At 42.6% G+C, this 27,918-nt stretch overlaps 2 protein-coding genes across 3 annotated transcripts in view; both read left to right on the forward strand.

Moving 5' to 3' along the window:
* The window catches only part of XNDC1N (XRCC1 N-terminal domain containing 1, N-terminal like), a 30,397-nt gene extending 20,512 nt beyond the window's left edge, over positions 1-9,885 (forward strand). For both annotated transcript variants that reach the window (XM_074217321.1, XM_074217320.1), the window contains exons 8-10: positions 1,487-1,583; positions 2,100-2,218; positions 6,884-9,885. In XM_074217321.1, coding sequence (XP_074073422.1) covers positions 1,487-1,583; positions 2,100-2,218; positions 6,884-7,152 — 485 coding nt within the window. In that variant the 3' untranslated portion in view covers positions 7,153-9,885. The remainder of the gene's footprint in view (positions 1-1,486; positions 1,584-2,099; positions 2,219-6,883) is intronic.
* LOC141507414 (short transient receptor potential channel 2-like) lies at positions 8,736-27,349 on the forward strand. Its single transcript, XM_074215041.1, has 13 exons — positions 8,736-8,750; positions 10,347-11,078; positions 11,714-11,920; positions 13,318-13,482; positions 16,935-17,109; positions 18,473-18,673; positions 20,648-20,810; positions 21,223-21,315; positions 21,834-22,026; positions 23,918-24,045; positions 24,256-24,328; positions 26,105-26,234; positions 26,739-27,349. Exons 1-13 carry the CDS (start codon positions 8,736-8,738, stop codon positions 27,224-27,226), a joined length of 2,763 nt encoding a protein of 920 aa, XP_074071142.1. The 3' UTR covers positions 27,227-27,349.
* The last annotated feature ends 569 nt before the right edge of the window (positions 27,350-27,918 follow it).

The raw sequence follows: 27,918 nt of genomic DNA on the forward strand, positions 1-27,918 counted from the left end.
GGTCACATAGCCAGATAATTATTAAGTGTCTGAGGCCAGTTTGAACTTAGGTCCTCCTGACTCCAGGGCTGGTGCTCTATCCAATGTGCCACTGAACTGCCCCCCTGATATTCATTCTTTATGTCCTTTATGGTTTCACTATATACCCTCTGTTCACTGCATGGTTTTTTGGTGGGCATTTGTGATATCTTGCCTCCCATTCAGTCCCCTTTAGAAAATTCCTTTTAAAGAAAACAAGTCCTAATGGTAAGACTCTGGGTCCAGGAGGTGTCTGACAATAACAACTGACTTTTTGATACCAATTTCTAGTTTGATTTTAGAGCACTAGTCCTACATGGACTTGCTTGGCCTTCACAACAACCCAGTTACTTAGGCATTCTATGTAGTTATTAGCCCAGTTTTACAGATGAGGAAACTGGGTCTCTGGGAGGTTCAGTAATTGCTTATGGTCATAAAGCTAGTAAGTGGCAGAGGTGGATTCAAGCCCAGATTTTCCTGACTCTTAAGTCCAGCACTTACCCCTGTGTCAACTGTCTCAAGTTGAGGGAACTCCAGGCTTTATATCTATTTCATTGTTTTCTCAATGCCCTTACGAAAGTCATTTGAGAATAACCCTCATCATGTTAACTATGACCTCTGCAAATGGCATTTTGATTGATGGATCTTTTTTTTTTTTAAATAAGGGGAGTATTGAAAAGACAAAAGTGAGGACAAAAATAATGTCTTTGTGTCACTGTGGGCTCTTTGCTGGGTGACCACTCCTTGTTATCCAGGGTGGAGAAGGGCAGTTCAGCAGACTACCACAACTTGGTTGAAATTCTCCTTAAAAGATGTCCAACTTCTTTTGCTGTAACTGTTCACTAAACAATTTCCTATGCTCTAATTAAAGGCATCACTTACTTCATCTGTAAAAAGGAGTTAATAAAAGATTTGGTTGTGAGAATCAGACCGCTTCTGTTATGCCATTTAATGTTTGAAATGAAATTGTGAGTTAAGGTGGGGCAGGTCCTATTATCTGTACTTTACAGATGATGAAGCTAAGGTTCACAGAAGCCCAAGAACTTATCATACATCAGTGATTAGAATTCAGATCTACCTTCTAATTAAGTATTCTCTCCACTGTATCACACTGCCTTCTGAAAGCAATTTGACAAGAACAGTCCAAAAAATGGAATGGAGTGTCTCAATAGAAAGGAAGTTTCCAATACTTTGCTTATATTTAGGTAGAATTGGGGTGGCATTTATAAGAACTGTTGTATAGATGGCATTTCTACTTAGGTAAGGTTTTACTGTATTTTTGGACCACATTCATGATTTCATTAATTGTGCTAAATCCAACTTGAAGACCTGTAAACATTTAAAGTTGACTCTAAGGTACCACCATCCAGCCCTGAGAGCCTATAATTCTGAACTTGAAGTGCTTTGCATATGTAGGATGTTGTCATTAGTGATGATGGTGATGATAACCATGATCTTGGATTTACAGATGTCCCTGAGGCTGAGGAATCAGGGTCACAAGAACAGAACTCAGAGAATGAATCGAGTAGGATAAAGAGACGGAAACTACAAAACCCACAGAGAAGGTACCTCAACTCTCTCTCAGCACTGCCCTCCTCAGCACCCCACATGTCCTCTTTAGAAGGAATTTCCCTGCTTCCCTGATCATCTCCCTAATGACAGCCTGCTTTGTGGCAGACAGATCCCAGGGTCTTAGTGGACTACAGCTACTGGTATTGCTGAGATGAATGGACAGAAGCAGTGCATAAAAATTGGGACCATTCTTATTTTCTACCTATTGGGAGTTTCTAATCACTAGAGAGATAGTCAGCCTTGCTCAGTGAATAAGAAGCCTCACAAAACCCCCTGAAGAATATTTTTACAGAGAAGCAAGTTATTTATTGACAGGTTATTCTAGTTTTACCAGAGTATACAGCTAAAGTACCTTTCAATGAAAAGGTTGAGGGTGGGGTTAGTGATGGAAAGCCACCTGGAGGGGGTAGGTCTTGGGGATAGAGTCCCTGGTATAGTAAATGTCCCTTTCCCTCTGCCAAGCCTTTGTTGCTGATGACAATGCCACTCTGCATTGTTTTGTCCTTCAGGCCTCCAGCCAGCTCAGGTCGACAGCAGCGCAGGAAGGTGAGGCGCAGAAGACAGCCTCCCCAGCCACACACAAGTAGTGACCCTGGTCAGGAGAGTGGCCAGTGCCCTATCTGTGCAGGTGAGGCACTTGGGGCTGTCCCGGGTCAAGTTTACCCATCCAACCTGGCTGAGTCACTAGGGCCAGCTCTCTCGTGGGGTCTGGTGGAACAGTGGTCTTGGCTTCCTCTTTTTCTTCTCTTCCCCTCTTTCTCCCTCAGACCCCCTCCCTCCCACTACCACATCTCTGTCTTCTCTCCTCCTTCCTTGGATTTTCCTTTCATCTAATTTAATTGTAATAAAGTGGGAGAAGGATTCTAGGAGGAACATTATTATTGGATGCATTAATTAAAGTATATTTTGTCTTTTGAAAAAGTATTTTCAAGTACCTACTACACATCAGACTCTATGCTAGGCAATAAAGATACAAATCCAAAAATGAGAGAGTCTCTGTCCTCAGGAAGGAAGAGGAGAGAACTCAAAAGTACATGTAAGGAAATGGTGGCCAAGAAAGAGAGTCACAGGAATAATCAATGGAACCATAAGGCACTGGATTGTCACACCCAGAGCTATGATGGCATTAATTTAATTACTATTACCAAAGCAAAGCAGGCAAGAATGAATATAGTTCCAAGCCCCATGGCATGATTCCCAGAGTAGATGAGTTGATTGGGACTGAAGTACAGATGGGGCCAAGGGTGTTTGAACAAGGACAGTTAACCCCTGGGCAGAGATCCAAATCTGAGAAGATTAAGCCTTCACTCCCTTCTTCACTGGAAGAAAAGGGTGAGGCAAGAATCAGTTCCATGGGTCATGATCCAGAGTGGAGGCCCTCCACGTTGATATCTGGACTTTCAGCTTTGTGTCATAGTCCTCTTCTCTAATCTCCAGCCAGCTTGGACATAACTGCATCTGTCCTCCAGGTATAACTTGTCTTCTCTTGTCTCCATGTCTTTGTTGACACTTTTCTCAAGCATAGAATTACCATGCAACAGCAAAGTATATATATAGTAAATTGAATACAATGGGGGAGAGCTATTTAAAATCAAATTTCTGTGAAAGAGGAACTGTCTAAAGAGAATAATGTGGTTCTACAAGGAGCTCCCCATCCAACTCAGATTTAAAAAAAAAACAAAACTCAAAATGGAAACAAGGACCAGGGACAAGTGTGAGGCAGTATTGTAAAGGCAGTGGTGCTAAAGCTTAAGTGAGCCAAAGGCAGTGAAAAGAGTTTTGTTGTTGGGATTTTTTAGTGACATTGTGGAAAAGGAGGCTCAGAAATGTTGAGCAACCAAGGCCTGATGAGAAGAGCTTTCCATCACCTATTTGCTTCCAACTTCCCCTTCCCTTCCAAGAAGAATGGTCTTTATGGGACTGAGGACAGAAAAGCTTGTGACTAATGAAAAGTAAATACCCAAGATAAGAAAGGAGATAGTCAGAGAACACTGACCATCCTTGGTAAATTCATGCCATGGGGCCCAGGTGAACTGGCCCCAGGCAGTAAGAGACTGTGTACCAATGGAGCGCTTTTTGAATATCCCAGAGGACAGGAGAGCTTGAGAGCTAGAGGGAAACAAATGTCCTGATTCTTGAAATCAGGAAGAGTGGAGTCTATAGAAAGGTTGGTAAGCTTGAGTTCACTTGCTCACAGAATTCTAGAAGACATTTAAGTTGATGGGTTATGAACCTCTGAAAAAGGATGCAGTGTTCACAATCCAACATGATTCCAAGAACATACCATTACTATTTTTACAGCACTTGTTAATGACTGAGCTCAAGTAAATTTGGACGAGGTTCTACAGCTGGTAGTGAGATCGAATTTGGAAAGGCCTCAAATAGATGATGGTAGTTGAAATGAACCTTGGCAAGAAGATAGGGTTTTTCAGTCTATTTTCAGTCTTTCAAAACTGAGACAGAGTGCATTCTAGACTTGGAGATTAAATGAAGATGGACCCAGGGTGAGGAAAGAGAGCTTGGTGTATAAGGAAGAGTGAGTTGATCAATTTGATTATACCATAGAATCCTTGAAGAGAAAAGGAAGTCTAGAAATACAGGTACCAGATTGTGAAGGACTTTAGATAGCAATTAAAAGAGTGAGTTTTTTAAGTCTAGGGGCAATAAGGAGCCGTTGGAACTTTTTGATAAGATTATATTTTAGCTCTGTCATGAATGAAATGGTCACTTTGGTATGTATGGGGGATAGATTAAGAGAGAAGAGACTTGAATCATCAATACCAATTAGGAGTCTATAAAAATAAAATAGAAGAGAGGTGATAAAGGCTGTACTAGAGTGGTTGTATGAATATGCAGAACTGAGACTTGAGAGATTGTGGATATGAGTCAACAAGATTTAATAACAGAGTGAGTGAGAGTGATCCCAAGATAGCTCAGGGGAATGTTGTAAGTATAGTTTACCTAGATTTTATTTGACAAAGTTTCTATTGCAATTCTTCACTTATCTCAAAAGGAATGAGCTAAGGATATAGGACACCCGTTCCCCATCCCCCATCCCCTTCCTTGGAGGTCTTTGATGACTAGCAGTTGAGGCCAGGTAGAATGACATCTTATTCAGGTATGTGTTAGATTGGGTGGCCCTTGAAAGTTTCTCTAACTCTTTAGATTTTGTGAAATGTCACTGGAGTTTTTCTTTATCTTTTCAGTTAGTTATGATGTTTCTTTCCCCCTTGAATCTGATATATCAATTTGCACCACTAATAGATTTAATATGTATTGACTCAGATTTCCTCTCAAACCTCCCCTCTTCTAAAATGTCCATATTTCTGTTGAAAGTAGCATCACTCTTCTAGTTTCCTTGGTTTATACCTTTGGTATTATTCTCAATCCAAGTGTCCAAACAGTTGTCTAGTCTTGCCATTTTTCCCTCTGCTGCATCACTCTCATTCATTCTCTTCCTTCTACTCACACCCTCACCACCCTGACCTCAGTTCAGGTACTTAGCACCTCTTGCCCAGAATTTTGCAATGGCCTCCCTGCTTTGTCTTCTCACTCCAGTCCCTTGCCCACTGTTAAAGGGATTTTCACTCTTCCATAAACTCCAATGGTTTCCTATTTCCTCTGGGATAAGTCATTAATTCCTCTATCTGGCTTTTAAAGTTCCTTAACAAGCTAGTCCTAGGCCATTTTTTGAGCTTCCTGACACATCCCTTCCCTTCCCATTCTCTGCTATCTACCCTGTTATCCTCCTCTTATCCTTTAAGGTTCTGCCCAAGCTCCACTACCCCTCCCAATCCTTCCCTAGGTCAAGGGGTGGTTCTCTCCTTCCCTAACTACCTGGTAGCTAGGGTAGAAGGGCATATAGGTGGTGCAGTAGATAGAATACTGGCCTTGAGTTCAAATCCAGCCTCAGACACTTGACTCTTATTAGCTATGTGACCTTGGGCAAATCACTTAACCCTGATTGCCTCACATCCAGGGCATCTCCATTCGTTCTGATTTATATCTGGTTATTGGACCCAAATGGCCCTGGAGGAGAAAGTGAAGCTGGTGACTTAGCACAGCACCCCCCTCACTCAAATCCAATTGATTTGCTTGTCATGGCATCACCTCCCCTGTTGTTGTGGTCCTCTTCAAGAATGAAGGACAAGCATCATCATCTGGTATTTGATTTCTCTTGTATTTATTCTACATGAGCTGACATATGTGCCTATGGTCTCCCCTGACAAAAAGAAAGGTCTTTGAGAGATCACTTGTTTCAGTTTTGTATTTGTCTTCATAGCACTTAGCACAGGGCCCAGTCCCTAATAAAGGCTTGTCAATTGATTGACAGAATTTCCTCTTTATGAGTTTTGTCCCTCCAAGGTGCCTGGTCCTCCAGCAGATGGCTCTATTTGCTGAGGGATCAGAATGCTTCCCAGAGTTAATATGGTATCATGGAGTCTTCTTGTTTTAGATTTGGCACATCCTAGCTATGTGGTCATGGACGAATCCCATAAGAAACTCTCTAAGCCCTCAGGATAAAAATGGCAACAATAAAAGCATCTCTCACAAGACAGTTGTGAGGCTTAAATGAGATAAATTATGTAAAATATTCCACAAATCTTGAGGGGCAGTTTTCAGGGTGGGCTGTTATTATCATGGCATGAATGTCTTTTGAGCTTGACCATGAAGAGTGGAGGTACAGTTTCAACAGGCAGAGATGCAGAGGAAGGGCAAGTTTGTTTGTTTTGCTTTATGCATGAGGGTCTTTGTTAGGGGATCTATAGGGAAGAGGCAAGTCTAAGTTGAAGTGAATATGAAGAATGTGAACTGAATGTCTCTAATCCAATCCATTTCAGGAAGCTGTGATACATTTTTGTAGTGCTCTGGCCTCCTAGGAAAGGAAAAAATGCTTTGAGTCTGGGTTTAGCACTGGAAGGCTTCCTGGTGGAGGAGGGATTTCAGGAGCTGTGGGAATGGGTCAGCATATAATTTCCAAGCACTTGCTGCATGTGAGTGAAATTCCATGTTGATCCAGGTTGTGAGTGAGTTGGGAGCAGGAAAAGAGTCAGCCCTTGCTTCATCTTTGTGCCTGGGGAGATGGTATCATTATGTTGACTGGAGGACAAGGTCAGGCAGGTTGGGGTGTGTTTCCCTAAATAAGAACCCTGGCATTTAGATGGACTTGTTCCAGAAGTAGCTATCTTCACTAAGGAGCCTCTCCTTCCTTCATTTTGTGCAGGTTTCATGAAAAGGACTCAAGCCAGTTTTGTTCATTTGTCCACCCTTTTCTCTATTTCCTCTTCCCTAGGGTCCTTCAGCTTTGAGATCCTTCCCCTCCATGCTGCCACCTGTGGAGAGAGCTCCCCACCTCATCCAGCCTCACCCTCCTCGTCCTCTTCGTTGTCCCCATCTTGGACTCCATCCTCACTGCATTCTGAAGCTTCCCTGGAGAGTGCATCACCCCCCTCTTGGGTGCAGTGCCCCATCTGTCAGTGCCAGTTCCCAGCAAGGGAGGTGCTGTGGCATGCCAGCAGGTGTGGGGAACCCCCTGAGGACCCCTGGATGATTCTGGACTAGACCTTCATGCCTCACATGCTTTGACTTCCTGCACATAGCCATCTTGTTAGATTCCAGGAATGTGGAGTACAAGCTAGAAGATAAGACCAGAGGGGACTTGTAGCCCTTGAGGCTAGGGATCCCAACCCTCTCCCTACCCCCGCCTTTATTTCCCTGATGGTTATGGAAGAGCGTGAAATGGCAGAACTTGGGCCTGGGGATTGCTGATAACACTGGGCTCACTTCATTACTATTCCAGGTTGCCATGACAGCTGTTGCCAGGGCACTCAGCTCTCTGCCAACAGACCTGCCTCTCTCCAAGGGAAGTCAATTTAGACTAATAGACCTGGGCTATGGTGTTTTTCCTAGTGCCCCTCCCTCTTGGTGGCAGAAAAGGACTGTAGCCTTGTTCCAAATGTATTCAAGGCTCAGTGGGGAACCAAAGAATGTTTGTGCAACCCATCAGAACCTGTTCTGGGATATTAACCCTGTGTTCCCCATGTTGCAAGGGAGGAGGAAAAACAGTGAAGATGTTTTTTTAAATATAAAAATCTCATGTTTAACTCCAAGTCCTCTGGTGAGCTGGAAATCAGAACAATCCAAGATACTACTTAATTATTGATCTGTCTATATGACCCTAAGTAAGTCATGAAAACTGTTAGGTCTCAATTTGCACATTTGTAAATAAATAACTAAGGGATTATTTTCATACTTCATTACTTCAGGGTTTTTGCAGATACCCTGCAATTTTTGCCAGAATCTAAAAATTGACTTGTAAGCAACAAGAGAATGATAGACCAGAAAGAATTATGAGGAATAGAGAGCTCCAGGAGTAGTGGGAAGATGGTTCAGATAGAAGGGGCAGGGCTGCTCCCCTAGGAAATGCCCTTCACCTCCTCCACACCCTTACTGAGAGATGGCCAGCTAGAGCGTCAGGAAGCACTGATACAGCCAGGAAGGCCTGCAGGGAGGAAGTCACAGCCTTGGACGAATAGCTCCATGCTCAAGCAAGTAGAGAAGAGAGTGATCAGGATGAAGAAAGATCTAGGAACTATATTAGATGGCGATTGGTTAAAGGCAGAACTAGGACTAATAATAAGGTGCAGAGAAATATAATTCAGTTTAATAAAAGAAAAAACATCCGGAAAAAGCATTATTTTCCAAAAGTGAAATGAACCTTTTGAAAGTGTTGCATTGCCCCTTACCAGAGGTCTTCCTATAACAGTTGAATGACTGCTTATTGAGGGATTCTGTAGAATGAGTTCTTGTTTGGCTATTAATTGGACTAAAGAACCCCTGATGTCTCTTTAGTTCTGAAATTCTGTAATTCTAAGCCAGGGAGAGTATATAAGGAGAGCATGTGCTGAGACCTTCCTGTTCTGCCTCAGTTGGTGTCACAGGGGTCTGCTCCCCACCCCACACCATACATGCTCTAATGCATGTACTTGTTCTCCAGGTCCCTGAGGGGCCAAGCTAGGGCAGAGGATGGGGAGCAGCTGGTCCTGACGGGGGCAGGGCCCAGCCTAGGGCGGGGTCTGGGTGCATAAGAAAGAGTTGGGCATCCCAAAGGGAACAAACAGCAAGAAGACCAGGAAGGGGTAGCCATGGAGTCTCTCACGGTAAGAAAGTTCCCTACCACCTCCCTTCCCTGCCTTCACTGAAGGTCTCACTGAATCTCAGTTTTCCACCTACGCTCCTAGAAAGAACTTGAATTCAGCTACTAGACTAGTAGTGAGAATTTTTTGGTTGGGAGAGACTAGAGAATACTTCATCTTTTTAAGTTTACAGTTGGAGACAGTAGAAGAACTCAAGGGTAGGAGGAAGTGTTGGGGTCCTGCCTTGGGGAAGGTGTTTTTTGGAGGATTTGGGAAAAGCCCCAGAGAAAGAGTCTCCAGAAACTGGACTACTGTGTACCTGTTTATTTCAGCTTCAGGGAGGGGACCTGGACAGGAGAGCTCCAGGGAATTCATGGTGGGGTAGGAAGGGAAGGGGAAGCAGCTGGCAAGAAACAACAAGATAGGGGTGGGAGTAAGGTCCCTCCTGTTTCAATCTATAGGTGCTTATGCTTAGATCAGAGTCAAGTGCAGAGATCTTCTCTGGCCCAGGCTTACCTGGTGCCAGGATTTTAATTTTGGAGAAAGGGACCTTGGGCCAGGAGTCTAGGCTCCCAGCCCATCATACCAAGTAATCATCAATATAATCCTTGTTCATAGAGCCCTTCTACAAGTTAATTTATCTCCTCTCTGTGAGGCCTTAAATCAGGTTGGGATTAGAGCACTGCCCTGGATTCAGGAGGACCAGAGTTCAAATCCAGCCTCAGACCCAATAATACCTTGTGCAAGTTACTTAACCCCATTGCCTTATAAGCCTCCCCCCCCAAAAAAAATAAGTCAAGTTGAGATGAGTTAAGTACAGAGGTGCTTAAAGCTGGACATGGTACACACCTGTGATCCCTTTTACCAAGGAGTCTGAGTGATTGCAATGGGCTAAACAGATTGGATATGCCCACTCTAGGTTGCTGTTAGTATAGTGAGGTGCCAGGAGTTTGGGGTGGTGGTGCACCAACTTGCCTAAGGGGAAGGTAATAAGCCTAGGTCAGAAGTAGCAAGTCAAAGCTCCTTTGTAGATCATAATGGGGTCAAGAGCTACTGTGTGTACCCCCCTCACACACACTTCTAGCCTAATGGTGCATGGAGAGATTTGAACCCGATTGACCTCAGTCCTTTTACAAAATAAAACAAATCTTATTTGTGACTTGTATTACTGCTTAGAGGATGAATGGAAAAAGGCAAGGGTGGCTTGGGGGGGGGGTGGATGTCTAGGGAGGAATTATGAGACAGGAGCTTGGGAGGTGACAGTAAAAGTAATGATAGAGCTTTTGAGGGGCAGCACAGGGGATAGAGTCCCAGTCCTGGAGTCAAAAGAACCTGAGTTAAAATCTGGCTTCAGATATTTAATACTTAGCTGTGTGACCTTGGGCAAGTCACTTAACCCCATTGCCTTGCAAACCTTCCCCCCACCCCCACCAAAAAAAAAAAAGCTTGGATCACTTCTCCCTCAAGATGAGTGGAGTGGTCACTAAGGACAGGAAAGAAAAGGATCGCTGGTGTGGATAACAGCATCTGAGGTTAAGAAATTGTAGGGAGAAGAGTTGGGTCAAAGGCTTCTTGGTGTAGGGGTCAGGTGCAGAATTCTTGGCATCTCCTTCCCTCTAGCCCCAGCCCAATTGGAATGAGATCGTGAACCGGAAACTCCGCTTTCCTGCCCCCCTGCTTGGTGCTATCCAGGAAGGTCAGTTGGGCCTGGTGCAGCAGCTGTTGGAGTCCGCAGGGACTGAGGCAAATGGGGGTGGAGGTGCGGGGACCGGAGGGCCACAACGTCAGCTGGAGGAGGCAGAGGACCGCTCTTGGAGAGAGGCGCTGAACCTGGCCATCCGGCTGGGCCATGAAACCATCACTGATGTTTTGCTGGCCCAGGTTAAGTTTGACTTTCGGCAAATTCATGAAGCTCTCCTGGTAGCAGTGGACACGAACCAGCCAACAGTGGTACGGCGCTTACTGGCCAGGCTGGAGCGTGAGAAAGGCCGCAAGGTGGACACCAAGTCCTTCTCTCTGGCCTTCTTTGACTCATCCATTGATGGGTCCCGCTTTGCCCCTGGGGTTACACCACTCACATTGGCCTGTCAGAAGGACCTGTATGAGATTGCCCAGTTGCTGATGAACCAGGGCCATGCCATCGCCCGTCCCCACCCTATCTCCTGTTCTTGTTTGGAGTGTAGTAATGCCCGTCGCTATGACCTACTCAAGTTCTCCCTCTCCCGCATTAACACCTATCGGGGCATTGCCAGCCGTGCCCACCTCTCCCTGGCCAGTGATGATGCCATGCTGGCCGCCTTCCAGCTCAGCCGAGAACTCAGGCGTCTGGCCCGCAAGGAGCCAGAGTTTAAGGTTAGTCTCATACCCCGATAGTAACATGCTGGGTTTGGGAGGTGGGAGGGGAAAGATTGTCCCTGCCTTCAGGAAGCGTCTGATCTAAGAAGTCCCTTCTCTCAGATTCTCTGGTCTTTGATAGGAGTGGGTGAACACTGCTTCTGTCCTGGGTAGCTACTGGTCTGAGTAGGAAGATGACCCTGCAAATCAGGGAGTTCCTATCATTTGGGAGACAAAACACATGAAAGCATACAACAAGCACTTATTAAGGACCAAAAGGAGTCCAGGTTCTAAGAGCTCATAGAGAGAAAACAACATAGAGTGAGGTAATTGGGACTTGAATTTCCATTTGGCTAATCAGAAGAGGGAAGCTATTTCAGGCCAAAGACACAGAAATAAAGATGTCCACAAAACTGGGGGGTTGGGGGGAGAATTTTGATTAACCAGGGTAGAAGAAAGGTTGAAAAAATTAGGATGTGACATGAAAGAGAGATGACCCAGCCTGAGGGCAGTGGTTTCAAGGGGTCAAGGCAGAGAAGACTTAGGGTTGGGACAGAGGTGATTTTGGGTTTGTGCTTCAGTTGAGCAGACTTAAGACTGATAGGGTCCTGGGGGACCCAGGCTGGAATGGTACTCATTCTCCCTTCTCCTAGCCTGAGTACATTGCCCTGGAGCAGCTAAGCCAGGACTATGGATTTGAGCTGCTTGGAATGTGCCGCAACCAGAGTGAGGTCACCGCCGTTCTCAATGACCTGGGTGAAGATAGTGAAACTGAGGCTGAGGGCCTGGGCCAGGCCTTTGAGGAGGGAATCCCCAACCTGGCCCGCCTGCGCCTAGCCGTCAACTACAATCAAAAGCGGGTCAGATTCTGTTCCCCAGCCCCTATTCCTCTGTCTCCCTCACCTTGCTTGACTTAGTCCTGGGGCTAGTCCTTACATCATCAAGACTCACCTTGGGTCCCAACCTGGACCTTAGACCCTTTCTGCTAGCAGCAGACCCCAGAATGCTCTTTTCTAATCCCTAGACCCTAGCCCAGGCAGCCCACAACCCTACCTTCATAGTTTGTAGATTGTCTCTCCCCTCTGCTCTCCCTTGCCAAGACTGCGAGCACTTTAAACTCAAAAGGAAAATCTTTTCTTTGTATCTTTAGTATTTAACATTGTTCCTGGTACCTAGTAGACTTTTTTTTAGGTGGGTTTTTTTTTTAACAAGGCAGTAGGGTTAAGTGACCTGTCCAAGGCCACACAGCTAGGTAATTATTTAGTGTCTGAGGTAGGATTTCAACTCAGGTCATCCTGACTCCAGGGCCGGTGCTCTATCCACTGCACCACCTGGCTGCCCCAGTAGACTTTTTTTTTTATTTTTGCAAGGCAAATGGGGTTAAGTGGCTTGCCCAAGGCCACACAGCTGGGTAATTATTAAGTGTCCGAGACACTCCAGGGCCGGTGCTTTATCCACTGCGCCACCTAGCCACCCCTTCCAGTAGACTCTTAATAAATGCTTACTGACTGCCTGAAACTCAAGATTATAAGATTTGGAACTAGGATAGATACAATTTAATTTAATTTTAATTTTTAATCGATACTTTTTGTTTTTTATATCACATTCATTTCCAAATAGATCTCTTCCTTCCTTCCTTTCTACCCACTGACTCTTCTTATAAGATTGAAAAAAATCAATTTGACAAACTCAAGCAATTCATTCAGTTTTGTCTTACAGTAATGTTCAACACCCATAGTCCCCCAACTCTGTAATGAATAGAGGAAGAAACATTTTCTCATCTTTTCAGGGTCAATATTCAGTTTTGTTGTTTTGTTGTTCCTTCCGGTTGCATTGTTGTAGTCATTGTGTATATTAGTTTCCTGATTCTGCTTATTTCACTCTGCATCAATTCATGTAAGTATTCTCAAACTTTTCTGAATCCTTCATATTTATTTAAGTCCCTCATTTGGCAAAGAAGGTGAGTTCCAAAGACATTAAATGCTTAAAGTCTCAACCTAGCCCCTCTGCTGTTACTGATCCCACTTAAGTTTGGACCCCACCAACTCATTATCCTCAAGCCTTGTTCCTTAATCCCAAATTATTATCAACGTTATCATTACCGTTATCAACACCCTAAGCCATAGTCCTTAGACTTCTCTGTTCCCTTCAGACCACTTGGCATTTGATGTCAGAGGACAGCCTTAGGGAGGAGAAGGGGGTAAGCTCATAGTGGAGATGACTCTAGTCATCTCTTTACTCTTTCATATCTGTTCAGTTTGTAGCCCATCCCATCTGCCAGCAGGTCCTTTCCTCCATCTGGTGTGGAAACCTAGCTGGCTGGAGGGGCAGTACCACGGCCTGGAAGCTGTTTGTCTCCTTCATCATCTTCCTTACCATGCCCTTCCTCTGCCTGGGCTACTGGCTGGCACCCAAGTCAAGGGTAGGTACTTGTAAACCCTTCCCTTATCCTCTCTCCCTTCTTTCCCCTCTCAGGATAGAAGCTGTTCCATGGAAGTCAATTTAACAAGGGATAATAGGATTATGAGCCTAAAGCTAGAAACAGATCTTAGAAGTCATCTGCTCAAACCCCCTCATTTTGCATATGAGGAAACAGGCCCAGTTTGGTTGAAGTCACATTAAGTGGTCGACCTAGGATCTGAACTGAGGTCCTATGACTACAAGTTCAGGACTCTTTCCACTTTCCATTAGGAACCTGGTGGATATTTAGCAGTATGTCCTTTCTGATCTCCAGAATGTAGCCCAGATCTCCCCTCCTTGAGAAAGCCCTCTCTGATTACCTTGTCCATTCTGATCTCCCCCCATCTTGCCTAAAAATAGCAATTTCCATTTCTGCAGCACTCTAAGGTTTTTTAAATCATTTCCCTCAGAATGCCAACAGCCAATTTCCATGAGGCAGGGAAGCAGAACAAGGACAGGTTTTTTTGCCTCTCTTTGAGTCCCCATGAGGCCTGACAGATAGCAAGTGCTGAGCAAATGTTGATTGATTAATTGATTAATTATTGATTTATCTCAATGAGTGAAAATTTATGAAAAAGTATTGATTAAATCGTTGCTATGTACAAAACAATGTGAGAGGCACTTGCAATGCAAATGGAGAAGCAAGACTGTCCCTGTTCTTACATTCCAGTTGGTGGAGAGAAGACAGATAGGAAGCTTTAGCTGTACAGGTTGAATGTAATGGGAAAGGTTATACTAATACATCTTCTTGAAGACCATTTCCATTGTTAAAACCATATCCATTTCTGAAGTTGAACCCTTTGACTGTACCAAAAATCTTGATGGGGAGAACCTGTGGTTGCTGAGGAGGGTAGATGGAAGGGCTGTAGATCCTGAAGATGAATGGGTACAGAATCAAGATTGGTGGCAGGTTTAATGGAAAGAAGGATAACTGTTATTCCTGGGGCTTATGGGCTTATGGGCTTATGGGCCTACAGTTGGCAATTGGCTGGTGATAGATGCTGATAGTTGCAGGGATGGCAGTTCCATAAGGGCTACTCTCCTGGAGAATGGTTGTAGGGACTGGATTGTTGGCAGGTCAACAGCTTATAGACATAACAATTAACAGGACTCTTGGACTCTGGTTCTTGGGCTATCTCTCCATCAGTCTGAGAAGAGGTGATATTTGGGATGTTAATGGTGATTTGACCTGCCTGGTACATGCTGCCTCTTCTCACTTTCCCAGAAGTTTTTACAGCTTCTGATATGGTACTTTTCTCTTATTATTACTTTTTTTTTTAATAAAGGGTGAAACTAAGAATTAGAGAGGTAAAGGAATTAAAAGAGAATCAAATGATTAGTAAAAATTGGCCTCAGTCTAGGCACTGTGATCCTAAGATTGGAGTGGGGGGCTCTTTTCAAACTGTCTCCCAAAGCACATGCCTTTCATAGGGCTCTTAGCACAAGTAACCTGGTTAATTAATTTTTCAAGCCCTGTCTCCTTAACGAGACCATGAGCTCCCTGAGGGAAGGAAATGGATCTCAGAATTTAGTCTGAAGGGACCTTAGAGATTATCTAGTTCAATTCCTTTATTTTATTCATAATCCAATATGCTTACTACTGTCCTCCCTTTCTTCCTTCTATCTTTCTTACTGTGCCTAGCACATGGTAGAGGCCCAATAAATATGAATTATAGAGAAAATCTGAACCAGCCTGGGGAATAGGATGGGTTGAGGTGTGTTACATGGGTCCCAGTTTTTGGAAGATTGCTGCTGGGAAATTCCACTACTAAAGCTTCAAGTCTTTGTCTGGGGGATTTAAAAGATAAATTCCCTGGAGAGGAATATTATTGAAATCTATTATCAAGGGACAGCTAGGTAGTACAGTGGAATGCTAAATATTGAGGCAGCTAGGTGAGGCAGTGGATAGACCCTAGAGTCAAATTCAGCCTCAGATACTTAATACTTACTTAGCTGTGTGACCTTTGACAAGTCACTTAACCCCATTACCTTGCAAAAGAACAAAAAGAAATCTATTATCACTCAACACCACTAAATCAAAGAGCAAAGGGAAGAAAGAGCAGAAGTCTTAAGCGCTGGAGCTGCGAAGAAAGACAAAGAATCCCCTCTCTCCAAGTCTCTGACTCTAAAGGATACAAAACAGAAGGATGATAGAACAGAACACAAACTTCACCAGCTTCAGAGTTTGGCTGAGGACAGAAGTTGGGGTTTGGGCCTGGAGTTGGGGACTTGCATTGAACTAGAAGTTCAATAAAGAGAAACTGGTAAATAAAGTTCATGACTGAGCTAGTAACCAGGAAGACCTAAGCTCAGATCCAGCTTTCAGACACTTACTAGTTGTGTGACCCTGGGCAAATCATTTAACCTCTGCCTTAGTTTCCTCAACTGTAAAATGGGGACGATACCAGGGCCTAACTTGCAGAGTTGTAAGGATCAAATGAAATACTATTTGTAAAGTGCTTATCCCAGTGCCAGCACACATATAAATATTAATTATTATAATCATCATCATTATTACTATGGACAGCAGCTAAAAAAAGCTTTTATTGTGTCAGGCTGTATGGTTATATACTTGAAGAAACTGTTGATATTTAGGCTTCATAGGAAGTCAGGATAGTTGTGTTTTAAATATTTGAAGTGCTACTTCATGAAAGAGAGATTTAACTTATTCTGCTTAATCTCAGAGGAGAAATGTATGTGAGAGAAGGGGTGCAAGGAAAGTTGTAAGAAGGCATTTAGACTTGATAGGAAGAAAACCCTCCTGATGATTAAAATAGCCCCAAAGTGGAATGTAGTACCTAGGGATAGTGGGTTTCACTAGAGATCTTCAGTGAAAAGTTGAATGACCATTTGTTGTTTATATTTTAGAGGGAATTCCAATATAAAAATAGATTAGATGGGGTCCCTTCCAATTCTGACATTGTATTAAAAATAATAATAAACAGGGGTGGGGGAAACTCATGGAGGTAAAGTAATTTATCAAGGTCACATAGATAAGAATATCAAGGCTAGGACTTGAATACCGATCTTCTGATTCCAAGTTTAATCTACAGTATTGGTTGGGTGGATGTATGAATTGGTCTGGGTTAGGCTGAGTTAGGTTCAATTGAGTTGAGTTGGAATGAGTTGAATTGAACTGGGTATCATCAGATTGGTTTGGGTTGAGTGGGGTTGAGTTGGGTGAGGTTGAGTTGAACTGCATTGAGAGGAATTGATTTGGAATGGGATGAATTGGGTTGTGTGGGTTGGGTTGGACTGGATTGATTTGGGTAGAGTTAAGTTGGATTGAGTTGAGTTAAATTAGAGTGGTTTCTGTAACAAATTCTTAAGTTTATAGGAGATCATTGTTGGCTGATCCTGTTAAAGAAAGAAATCTGGAGGAGATAAGTCTCACAGTTACTCCTTTCCCTGCAGCTGGGTCGTCTACTGAAGATTCCAGTGCTCAAATTTCTTCTACATTCAGCCTCTTACCTATGGTTCCTCATCTTTTTGCTGGGAGAGTCACTAGTCATGGAGACTCAGTTGGGCACCTTCAAGGGTCGCAGTCAGAGTGTCTGGGAAAACTCGCTGCACATGATCTGGGTTGCAGGTATGAGGCTTGGTGGGGCAGATGACTCCCACACCCCCCCCACTCCGGACTGGGAATCCCTCACTCTATGTAGAAACTTCAGCTCAGGGACCCTCTGGGACAACCTAGAATGTCACTCATTCTTCCCCAAGATAGTCTTTTTTTTTTAATTTTTTTTTTGAATTTTACAATTTTTCTCCCCAGTCTCACTTCCCACTCCCCAGAAGGCAGTCTAATAGTCTTTACATTGTTTCCATGCTATACGTTGATCAAAATTGAATGTGTTGAGAGAGAAATCATATCCTTAAGGAAAAATAAAATATAAGAGGTAGCAAAATTACATGATACCTTTTTAAAAAAAAATTTAAGGTAATAGTCTTTAGTCTTTGGTCTTTATTTAAACTCCACAATTATTTCTTTGGATACAGATAGTATTCTCCATTGCAGATACCCTAAAATTGTCCCTGATTGTTGCACTGATGAAATGAGCAAGTCCCAAGATAGTCTTGATGAGACAGAAAACAGTGATCCTGGTTCCCTTAAGTCTTTTTCAATAGGCTGAGCACACTCAACCTGGGATCAGCATCCCTCAGTTCCTTACATTTACCTTTAAAATTTTTATTTTACTTTTAAATTTTCTTATTTATTATTTTATTTAATTTTTAATTTATTTTTTACAAAATTAGGAAATTTTAATTTAGCTCATCTAGTTTATATAGATATGAAATCTGAGACCAAGAAAAGTGAAATGACTTGCCCAAGGTCACACAGGTAGTAAGCAGCAGAACTGGCATTCAGATCAGGGTCCTCTATATCCAATGTTCTATCCACTAACTCCTCTTTTTGAGTCCCTTCATGGTATAGGATGAAGTGAGGCTACAATGGAAAGAGCATCAGAGGACCTGAGTTTGAGTCTTAGTTCTGACATTTCCATTGAACAATCAACATTTATGTAAAGATAAAATTGAAACAACTACAGCCATGAAAGAACTTACAGTTTCATGGAAGGGGATTTTGGGGTGATTGTAACATGTACACATATAATTAAATACAAAATATTTACACAATAAATACAAAGTATTTACTATACTTTATAGAAAATCAGAGGTAATCTCACAGGGAAGGCAGTCCCTAGCAATGTGGAAAGGTGGGAAAGACCTCTTAGAATAGAGGTAATTGTAATCCTAGGCAAATCCTTTTCTATCTCTGGACTTTGATGTTGAACCCTTCTGTAAATGGGGTTGAAGGAGTATTAAGAATCTTGAAGGTCTCTTCCAGATCAGAAATTCTCTGATTCCTTGGGGGTGACCAGCCCTGGGAGGTGATCCCATCTTGGGGGGAGACCCAAGCCACAGGTTGGGCTCTCCCTGGCTTCTGGCAACAGGCTTCCTGTGGTTCGAATGTAAGGAAGTGTGGATTGAGGGCCTTCGAAGCTACTTTCTTGACTGGTGGAACTTCCTGGACGTGGTCATCTTGTCCCTGTACCTGGCTTCCTTTGCCCTTCGAGTGCTTCTGGCGGTGTTAGCCAGGCTACATTGCCAGAATGCTCCAGATGGTGCTGCCTGTCACTACTTCACCACAGCAGGTGAGTACTGTGCTTTGAAGCTGTTAGAACCCTTTGTTCAGGACCCCAAATTCCGGACTCCCAGGCCCCCAATTCCCAAACACTCCCTCTTCGGCAACTGTTAAGTCTTCCAGGAGCCTTCCCAGTTCCACATGGCCTCTTATCCTAAAGTCTCTCAGCCCTCTTGCATCTTCCCAACTCCATAATTTCCTCACCCTGCCATTCCCCAGACTGTCAGTTCCTTTATCCTGTGATCTCTTCAAAGCTTGCAGTCTTACCATGCCCCTCCTTGTAAATTAAAATTTTATTTTATTAATTTTTTTTAGGTTTTTGCAAGGCAAATGGGGTTAAGTGGCTTGCCCAAGGCCACATAGCTAGGTAATTATTAAGTGTCTGAGACTGGATTTGAACCCAGGTACTCCTGACTCCAAGGACAGTGCTTTATCCATTACACAACCTAGCCACCCCAATATAAATTTTTTTAGTTTTTTTTTTTTGCAAGGCAATTGGGTTAAGTGACTTGCCCAAGGCCACACAGCTAGGTAATTATTAAGTGTCTGCGGTAGGCTTTGAACTCAGGTACTCCTGACTCCAGGGCCAATGCTCTTTCCATTGTGCCACCTAGCTGCCCCTTATTTTATTTTTTCAATAAACAAACTACTTTCTTTTCTACCTTCCTCCTCATTGAAAAAGAAAAATCAAAAGAAACCCTTGAAATAAAAATGCAGTCAAGCATAGTAATATCTAAGATGCTTTCCACCAGGCTTCTCTACCATCTTGTTCCTGGATTTCCTTATAGACGCTTATATCTTCTTTTTATTTTTTTAAATTTAAGGCAGTGGGGTTAAGAGACTTAGCCCAAGGTCACACAGCTAGGCAATTATTAAGTGTCTGAGACTGGATTTGAACTCAGGTACTCCTGATTCCCTGGCAGATGGTCTATCCACTGTGCCACCTAGCTGCCCCAAGACTTTTATATCTTAACAGACAGTGGTACTCTGACTCTTCCCCAATCCTCAGTGTCCCTTCTCTGGGAAACCTAGCCCTCCAAGGTCTCCACAGACCCGTGATGACCTTGACCAGTAATCTCTAGGTCTCCCTAGCTTAATGACACCTCATCATATGATATCTATCTTCTAGATCCACCCCACTTTCACAGTGTGGTAGACCATCACCACATGATGATCAAGCCTCTTAAAATCTCTTCAGCCCACTGTGTCCTTACCCTCTCCACTCTAAGTCTCCCCAGACAGAAAATATAATAATAATAATGGACATTTCTATAGCTTTACTTTACTTCATTTGATCCTGGGAGGTAGAAGTTATTATTGTCCTCATTTTACATATGAGGAGACTGAAGTTCAGGAAAATAACATGCTTCCTCAGGGTTATACAACTAATTAATGTGAGGTAGGATTTGAACTCAGGTCTTTCTGATTTCTAATCCAGTGGTGGAATTTGATGGGTTGATCTTTAAAATTATCTCATATTAGCAGCTACTTGATCTAGTAGATAGAAATTAAAGACTTGGAATCAGTAAGACCTGAGTTCAAATGTGGACTCAGACACTTATTAAGTGTATAACTTTGGATATATCACTTAACCTCTGACAACCCGCGTGTGTAAAATGGGGATAATAATAGTAACTACCTCCCAGGATTGTTGTGAGGATAACACGATCTAATAATAATTCTAAAATTTTATATGAGCGCAGTAAGAGAAAGTCAATAAAATAGGATAAAGTCAATAAAAAATGGTCACTACAAACTAAGAGGTTAGTGAGAGAAAGGAAAGACAATTGAATATGGGATAGGTGAGGAAGGGAGTAACCATTCAAAGCACCCGTAAGTAGTTTGCCAAACAGTTATACAGGGAAGACCCCAGCAAACAACCTGTAAAATAGGTGGGTTAATCCATCATTCCTATTAGAAAATGTGACTCTAATGCCTAGGATAGTGTTAGAGAATCCTTTTCACCATACCTCCCTTTGAGCAGAGCGCAGCCAGTGGCGTACAGAAGACCCCCAGTTTGTGGCTGAAGTCCTATTTGCCATCACCAGCATGCTCAGCTTCACCCGCCTGGCCTATATCCTGCCTGCCCATGAGTCTCTGGGGACCCTACAGATCTCCATTGGCAAGATGATTGATGATATGATTCGGTGAAGGCAACCTTTCATTTCCTTGGGCTTCTTAGAACTCCATGTAGGAGGGGGAAGGGAGGAAATGATTTATTTTTTGGTGACTTCCATAGAACTCCCTTCTCTTGGAAAAACTGAGTCACTTGCCCTTGACTTACCTCCCCCCAGCTCTCCTCTAGTCATGGAAGAGCAGAACCTGTTCTTTTTTTAATGTTCTTTTATTATTTTATTATTACTATTTATTATTTGCTTAATCAACATTTTTAATCAACAATCTACACCAATGCCCCCGGCATGCTTCTTCTCCTAGACATTCAGGCTGATGTTGGGGGATGGAGCAGAGACAAGGGGGAAAGGACAGGAAAAAGTAGTGATTTCTCTTAGTGTCTAACCTTTTTGCCATGTGTCTGAACCTTCCTTACCTTTCCTTCAGGTTCATGTTCATACTTATGATCATCCTGACAGCCTTTCTTTGTGGTCTCAACAACATCTATGTACCTTACCAGGAGACAGAGAGGCTGGGCAAGTATGTGGGCTGGGGACTGAGGAAAGAGGTGGGACCTAGGGATGGAGTAGGAAATGTCAAGAGATGGAGCATCTAGGTAGTACAGTGGATAGAGCACCAGCCCTAGAGTCAGGAGGACCTGAGTTCAAATGCAACCTCCAAAAGTCTTAGTGTAGTTTTAATCTAGGACTTTTAGGAAACCCTGTATATCTTTAAAAACACCTTTGTTGCCTTTAATTTCCCCATTCTGCTGATAAAGAAACTGAGTCTGAGAGAGGTTAAGTGACTTGCCCAAAGTCACCTAGTAAATATTTGAATCAAGATTTGTACACATCTTGCCTTTTAGCTGGTATAAGAAAATAACTCTAGCTGGGTCCCAGAATACCTCAATAGGATAGTATCCCAAAATCCCATTCCCCATGTGGTTCTATCACTGACTGAGACAACTTTCTGTAGTCAATGACATTGATGTAAGGAAAAGCAGAGGCTGAGCCTAGCTCAGTTCTACTGTCTACCCCACAACAAACATCTTTTCCCAGCTTCAATGAGACATTCCAGTTTCTCTTCTGGACAATGTTCGGCATGGAAGAACACAGTGTGGTGGACATGCCCCAGTTTCTGGTGCCTGAGTTTGTGGGCCGTGCTCTTTATGGCATCTTCACCATTGTCATGGTCATCGTGCTGCTGAACATGCTTATTGCCATGATCACCAACTCCTTCCAGAAGATTGAGGTGTGGGAGTAGTGGGGATAGAATAGCAGAGGAAGACTAAGGAACTATAGGGAGATAAAGGGAATGATGGGGATTGGGATAGCAACTAAGGAGCAAAGACCTATAGGTAGATGAAAGGAATGATGGGGAATAGAGGAGCAAAGGAAGACCAAGGACCTATGGAAAGATGAAGAGGATGATGGGGGATGGAGAGGGACCTGGAACTCAGGCTGGATCAAAGGAAGGACATGAGCAATGGGGGAAAAGACCCAAAGGGATAGTATATGATTCTAGATTTAGAACTAAAAGAGGGGGAAAATAAGAACTGGAAGGGACCTTGGAGGTCACCATGCCCAACTCCCTTATTTTCAGAGGCAAAACTGTGTGAAGGAAGTGAAGGGGGAGCTTGGGGTAACATAAATACCCAATCTCTGCCCTTGCATAGCTCACAGTCTAGTAAGAGAGAATGTGATCAAGGGAGATTCTTTTCAATTCATCAAACATGTTAAAATGCCTACTTTGTGTAGATGCCTGAATTCAGCCCTGGAGGAACTACACAATTTAGAGAAAAACTCAATCTTTTGCCATAATGAAAAAATAGTCTATTTCATAGGGGGGCTAAGATATATTTACTAGATAAATAGAATACATATTATTGCTTACTAGAGGGAGATGCAAATAGAGATAAAAAGCAAATGGCCTTTGAGGGAGAACATTATCTGGGGGGTGTGGATAGGAGGAGAGAAAGATCAGAGATTTCCTGGAGGAGGTGGCTTTTGAATTAGACTTTAAAGGCATTCAATGAGGCAAGAGGGAGAGAAGAGGATGAAGAAAGGGTGGGAAAGGTTAGGGCTGTGATAGAATTAGGAAAGGAAAGCTAAGAGGGGCAAGAAGAGCAGAATGGTTTGAAGACAACAGTGTTTAATGAATCAGGGGAGCTAAATTAAAGCCTTGATAAAACTTGATTGATTGTTAAGTATCTAAAGGCTCTATGACTTACTCTATGACTTCTCTAAGGCTTTCTTTAAAATAGGTGCTAAATAAATGCTTGTTTAATGAATCAATGAATCTATGAAATGAAGGAATTGGTTTAGATTACATCTATGATTACTTTCAGCTCCAAATCTACTTTCATGTGAACCTGTCTCATAACCTATTGTCAGAAAGGGATTTGTTAAATGCTATAGAATTATATGGGTAGCTTTGTGGTAAAATGGATACAGTGCTGAGTTCAAATTTGACCTCAGACATATACTAGCTGTGTGATCCTAGTCAAATCATCTAACCTTGTTTGCCTCAACTTTCTCATCTATAAAATGAACTGGGGAAGGAAATGGCAAACCACTTCAGTATTTTTGCCAAGAAAATCCCAGATGGAATCACAAAGAGTTGTATATGAATGAACAATAACAACAAAATATAAATATATATAACATTTTTAGAATGCTGGGGAAGGAGGTAGGGAGATATCTAGTGAGAAAAAGGAAGAAAGAAGTATATAGTTAAGGGATGAGGTAAAAAAGATAGGGCCCGAGGAGAATGGGACATGAACAAGAGTTCTCTTAAAAGAGAATGGAAAAGCAGATGCTAAGAGAGAGGACTGGGATGGGGAAGGAGACCAAGGAAAAAAATCAAGGATGAGTAGATGGAGAACTGAAAGGAAAGTAAGAAGGAAGAGAATGGGGAATAAAGATAAAATCTGAGAAGACTGTGACAAAGGGACTGAGGTGGGGATATGTTGGGACAGAAAAGAGAGGAAACGAAATGGAGGGAGAAAGGGAAATGGGAAATGGGGAATGGTAGAGGAGGAGGAGGGGGATTAGTGAGAATGGATGAAAAGGGATCTGTAGGCATTAAGGAGGCTGGGGTGGGGGGGTCCATGAGCCCCTTCCCATCTCTTCCCCCACCCCAGGATGATGCTGATGTGGAATGGAAGTTTGCCCGTTCCAAGCTTTACCTGTCCTACTTTCGGGAGGGCTTGACGCTACCGGTTCCCTTCAATATCTTGCCCTCACCCAAGTCCTTCTTCTATTTACTCAGGTAAATTCTTAGGATAACTCCACAGTCTTATCCTTCCCATCCCTCATCCACCTACTCTATACCTCTATCACTCCTCCAAGAACTCCCCATATCTCCTAATGTTCCCAAGTCCCAATCTATTTCTCAGTCTCCTTTTCTCATTCCCCATTCCCTATGACCCCTGATCTTAGCCACTCCTGATCCCATCCCTCTCTGACCCAATTTTCTTAGGAGGATTTTCAGATTCTTTTGTTGCTGCTGTTGCAAGACCAAGGAGCCCACCTATCCCCCCATCCCCACCTTCGTGAGTGTTCCATCTGATCACATGTTCCATGTCTATCTTATAACTGTCCTGTATCTGTCCTAATATTTCTGTTTTTCTATCCTATCTTTATTATGTCCCACAGTTCATCAAACTTTTCATATCTGTCCTAGACTGTCAGATGTTCAACTCTATTCCTGTCTGCTTATGTGACTTTCTCATGTCTCTCTATCTATTCTAATCTGTTCCAGTTGACTTGTGATTCTAAAAACAGTGACTATTCACAGCCTGGCTAAGATAATAATGAAATTAGCTCAATATCTATGGAATATAACCAATTTCTTTATAATATCTCTGAATGGTAAATAGTACAGCTATTTACAGAAAAACTGGGGCCCAGAGAAGTAAGATGACTTACCCAAGGCAACATAGGTATTAAGTACAGGAATTAGAATTCAATTCTAGATCTCCTGGAATTGAAGTCCTTTATGCTGTTTCCTTTATATAAGACTGCCTCTATAAGAGGAGAATTGCAGACAAAACCTGTAGAGGAGAAGCAAAAACCCCAGGGGAGCTAGTCTAGTCAGAATTATCACTTGGGTGGTGATTCAAAGGGCTTTCAGGAAAGAAGGGGTTGCACCCAGAGAAGATCCCCCAGCAGTGTTGGCAATGAGGTAGAGCATGGGCTCCTTGATTTGTCTAATCCTGCCCTCTGCTTGGAGAATTTTTAGGTTGAAAGTTGGGAGAACTGAATTCCAGTCCCAGCTCTGCCATTGACTCAATACAGAACTATAGGCAAGTCATTTCTTCTTAGTCACTTGTTAGTTAAGAGGAATTAAATTACCCTTAAATATTTCCCATAGTTACCTCTATCAGCCTCAGTTTCCTTTTTTGTAAAATGAGGGTCTTTCAGATTCCTTCCAACTTCAGCAATCTATAATCTATGAATTGATGGATTAATGAATCCCTCTCCTCACTTCCTGACCCTTGTTCCTTACTTTATTTTGAAAAAAATCTCCCCTATACTTCTGAACAGAAATGAGACCCCAGCATCTAGCATTCCTTGTTGGGGATTCTAACCACTGGTTTTATTTTTCCCCCTGGCCTTTGATTTTGGAGGTGAAGGGAACAATCATCAAATACTTCTATGTCCCAGTGCTAAACCTTGGGAGGATATATAAAGAGTATAAAGATAGTGCCTGCCCTCAACAATTTGTGGTCTCAAGGTTTAATAGAGGAGACCACATGCAAACAAATATACAAAGTAAGCTATATACAGGATAAAAAAGGAGATAACAGAAGAAAGGCATTAGAATTAGGATGGGCTGTGATAGAAGATGATATTTTATTGGGACTTAAAGGAAATCAGGGTGGAGTATAGTCAGAGCAGAGGAAAGAGAGGGTTCCATACATGAAGAACATTCAGAGAAAATGTCCTGAATCAAGAGATACAATGTCTTGTTTGTAGAACAGACAGGAGGCCAGTGTCACTGAATTGAATAAGGTATGAGAAGATTGGAAATTTAGAAGGGAGGCAGATTTTGAAGGACTTTGAGCATCAAACCGAATTTTGTATTATTTGTTATTTGCTCCTGGAGGGAATAGAAAGCCATAAGAGTTTATTAGTGGCAGGGGAGAGGTAATATGGTTGGACCTGGACTTTAGGAAAATCATTTTAATGGCTAGAGGATGGATTGGAGTGGAGAGAGTCAGATAGACCCACCAGTAAACTATTGTAATAAATTAGCTGAAAGAATTTGGAGGATTATGGAGATTAACTCATACTCTCTTCTCTCTAAATATATATATATATTCCAGGCAAACTCTGGGGTGGGGGCCGGGAATGGGGAAGGTGAGGGTGGCTCCTATCGAGTTCGAGTCATCAAAGCCTTGGTACAACGTTACATCGAGACTGCAAGACGTGAGTTTGAAGAAAGCCGTAGGAAAGGTCAGTTTCCAAGACTTTGAACACTTTATTCCCCATAATTTGTCCCTACTCCCAACTCCATTCCTTTATGTTTCCCAGACCCTGTCCTTTCTCCAAACTCCAAGGCTTGGGTCTGTGGAATCACTTGATTTTTTTATGTGTCTTTAGTCTGCCCACCCTTTTTTTAAATATCTTCCCTCATAAGACCTCACCCTCTCTGATGGTCCCTATTCCCTCCAACCAAAGAATCTGGATTAAATCATCTCTAGGATCTTTTCTAGCTCTATATCCTATTGATCTTCTAATTGCTCCTAACCTTCTCCTCTCATAACCCTGAAATTCTCTCGAGGCAAATGGGTGCTAGATCATAGACCAAAATATTCCCAAAAAGCCCATTCTTAGAATTCTAAATTCATTTGAGCTTGGTGACTCATGGGAAGGTCATTGAACTTTGGGCCTTCTGAGATACCCCCAGAGGTGGGAAGCACATCTCCCTCTCCCACCACTTCCTTTCTATTTCCTCAGACCTTGGCAACCGACTCACAGAACTGACCAAGACAGTGTCCAGACTGCAAGGTGAAGTGGCTGGTGTAAGGAAGACAATGATTGAGGGTGGAGCTCCTCGACTCCCAGAGGGTGTCAGTGTCCTGAGTCGCTACATAACTCGTGTCCGAAATAGCTTCCAAAATCTAGGACCCGCCATTCCTGAGTTGGAAGTAAGAGAAAGGGAGGAGGAAATGGTGCATAGAATCCCTGTGATACTAGGGATGCAGATATCTGAAGGGATGGAGAACCAGGAGTCCAGAGTCCCAGAGACAGAAACTCAGGACACCATAGAACATGCAACTCAGGAAGTTGAAAGGGCCAGGACTCAGACACTTGAGAGTTCCAACAAAATTTCCATCACCCAGGTGGAGATTCACAGAGGGTTTGGGGAAGAGGGGGATATGAATATGCTTCCAGAAGAAGATCCAATGGCCAGGCATGATCCCCTAGCCTCAGGAGCTGAATAAAGAATTAACCTGTGCAGCATCTGACCTAACCCTATGCCACCTGTACAGTCAGTTCTAGGGAAAAATGCTGATAAAATTTCCTTTTCCTCCCCTAGTCAAAATGCTTTGCTGCCTTAATAAAATTATATATGACTATTGATGATTACTGAATGGAAACAGTAAAGAATTTATTTTTCATCATTATTTAGCACCATGTGATAGAATATAAAGAATTTATAAATAAATACAGAAAGGCAGAAATCAAATATATAATTCACTGACCAAAAAACACAAAAAAGTTCTAATCAATAGATTTGACCAAAGGAGTCAGAATTCAGCGAGTGAATATTAAAATCCTAAATAATAACTTGAGTCAAAGAAAAAATTATAGGAAAAAAATGATAATATTAAAGAAAATAATGAAAAAGTCACACATCAAAATTTGTGGCAGGTGCTAAACCTGTACATCAACTAAAGAAGTAAAAGATTAATGAATTGAACATTCAGTTAAAAAATAGAAAATCCAAAGATTAACCCCAAAAGAAGCATAAAAATCAAAATTCTGAAAAATCAAAGAAAAGATAAAATTGGAAAACTTATAATTAGCATGATAAATAAAATCAAGATTTGGGTGTTTATTTTTTTTAAAGACACCAATGAAAAATACAGAACAGTTAATTTGTTCAAAAAGAGTATACCCTTGATCCAATCCC

This window comes from Macrotis lagotis, chromosome 1 (genome assembly GCF_037893015.1).
Source record: "Macrotis lagotis isolate mMagLag1 chromosome 1, bilby.v1.9.chrom.fasta, whole genome shotgun sequence".
Classification (NCBI taxonomy): domain Eukaryota; kingdom Metazoa; phylum Chordata; class Mammalia; order Peramelemorphia; family Peramelidae; genus Macrotis; species Macrotis lagotis.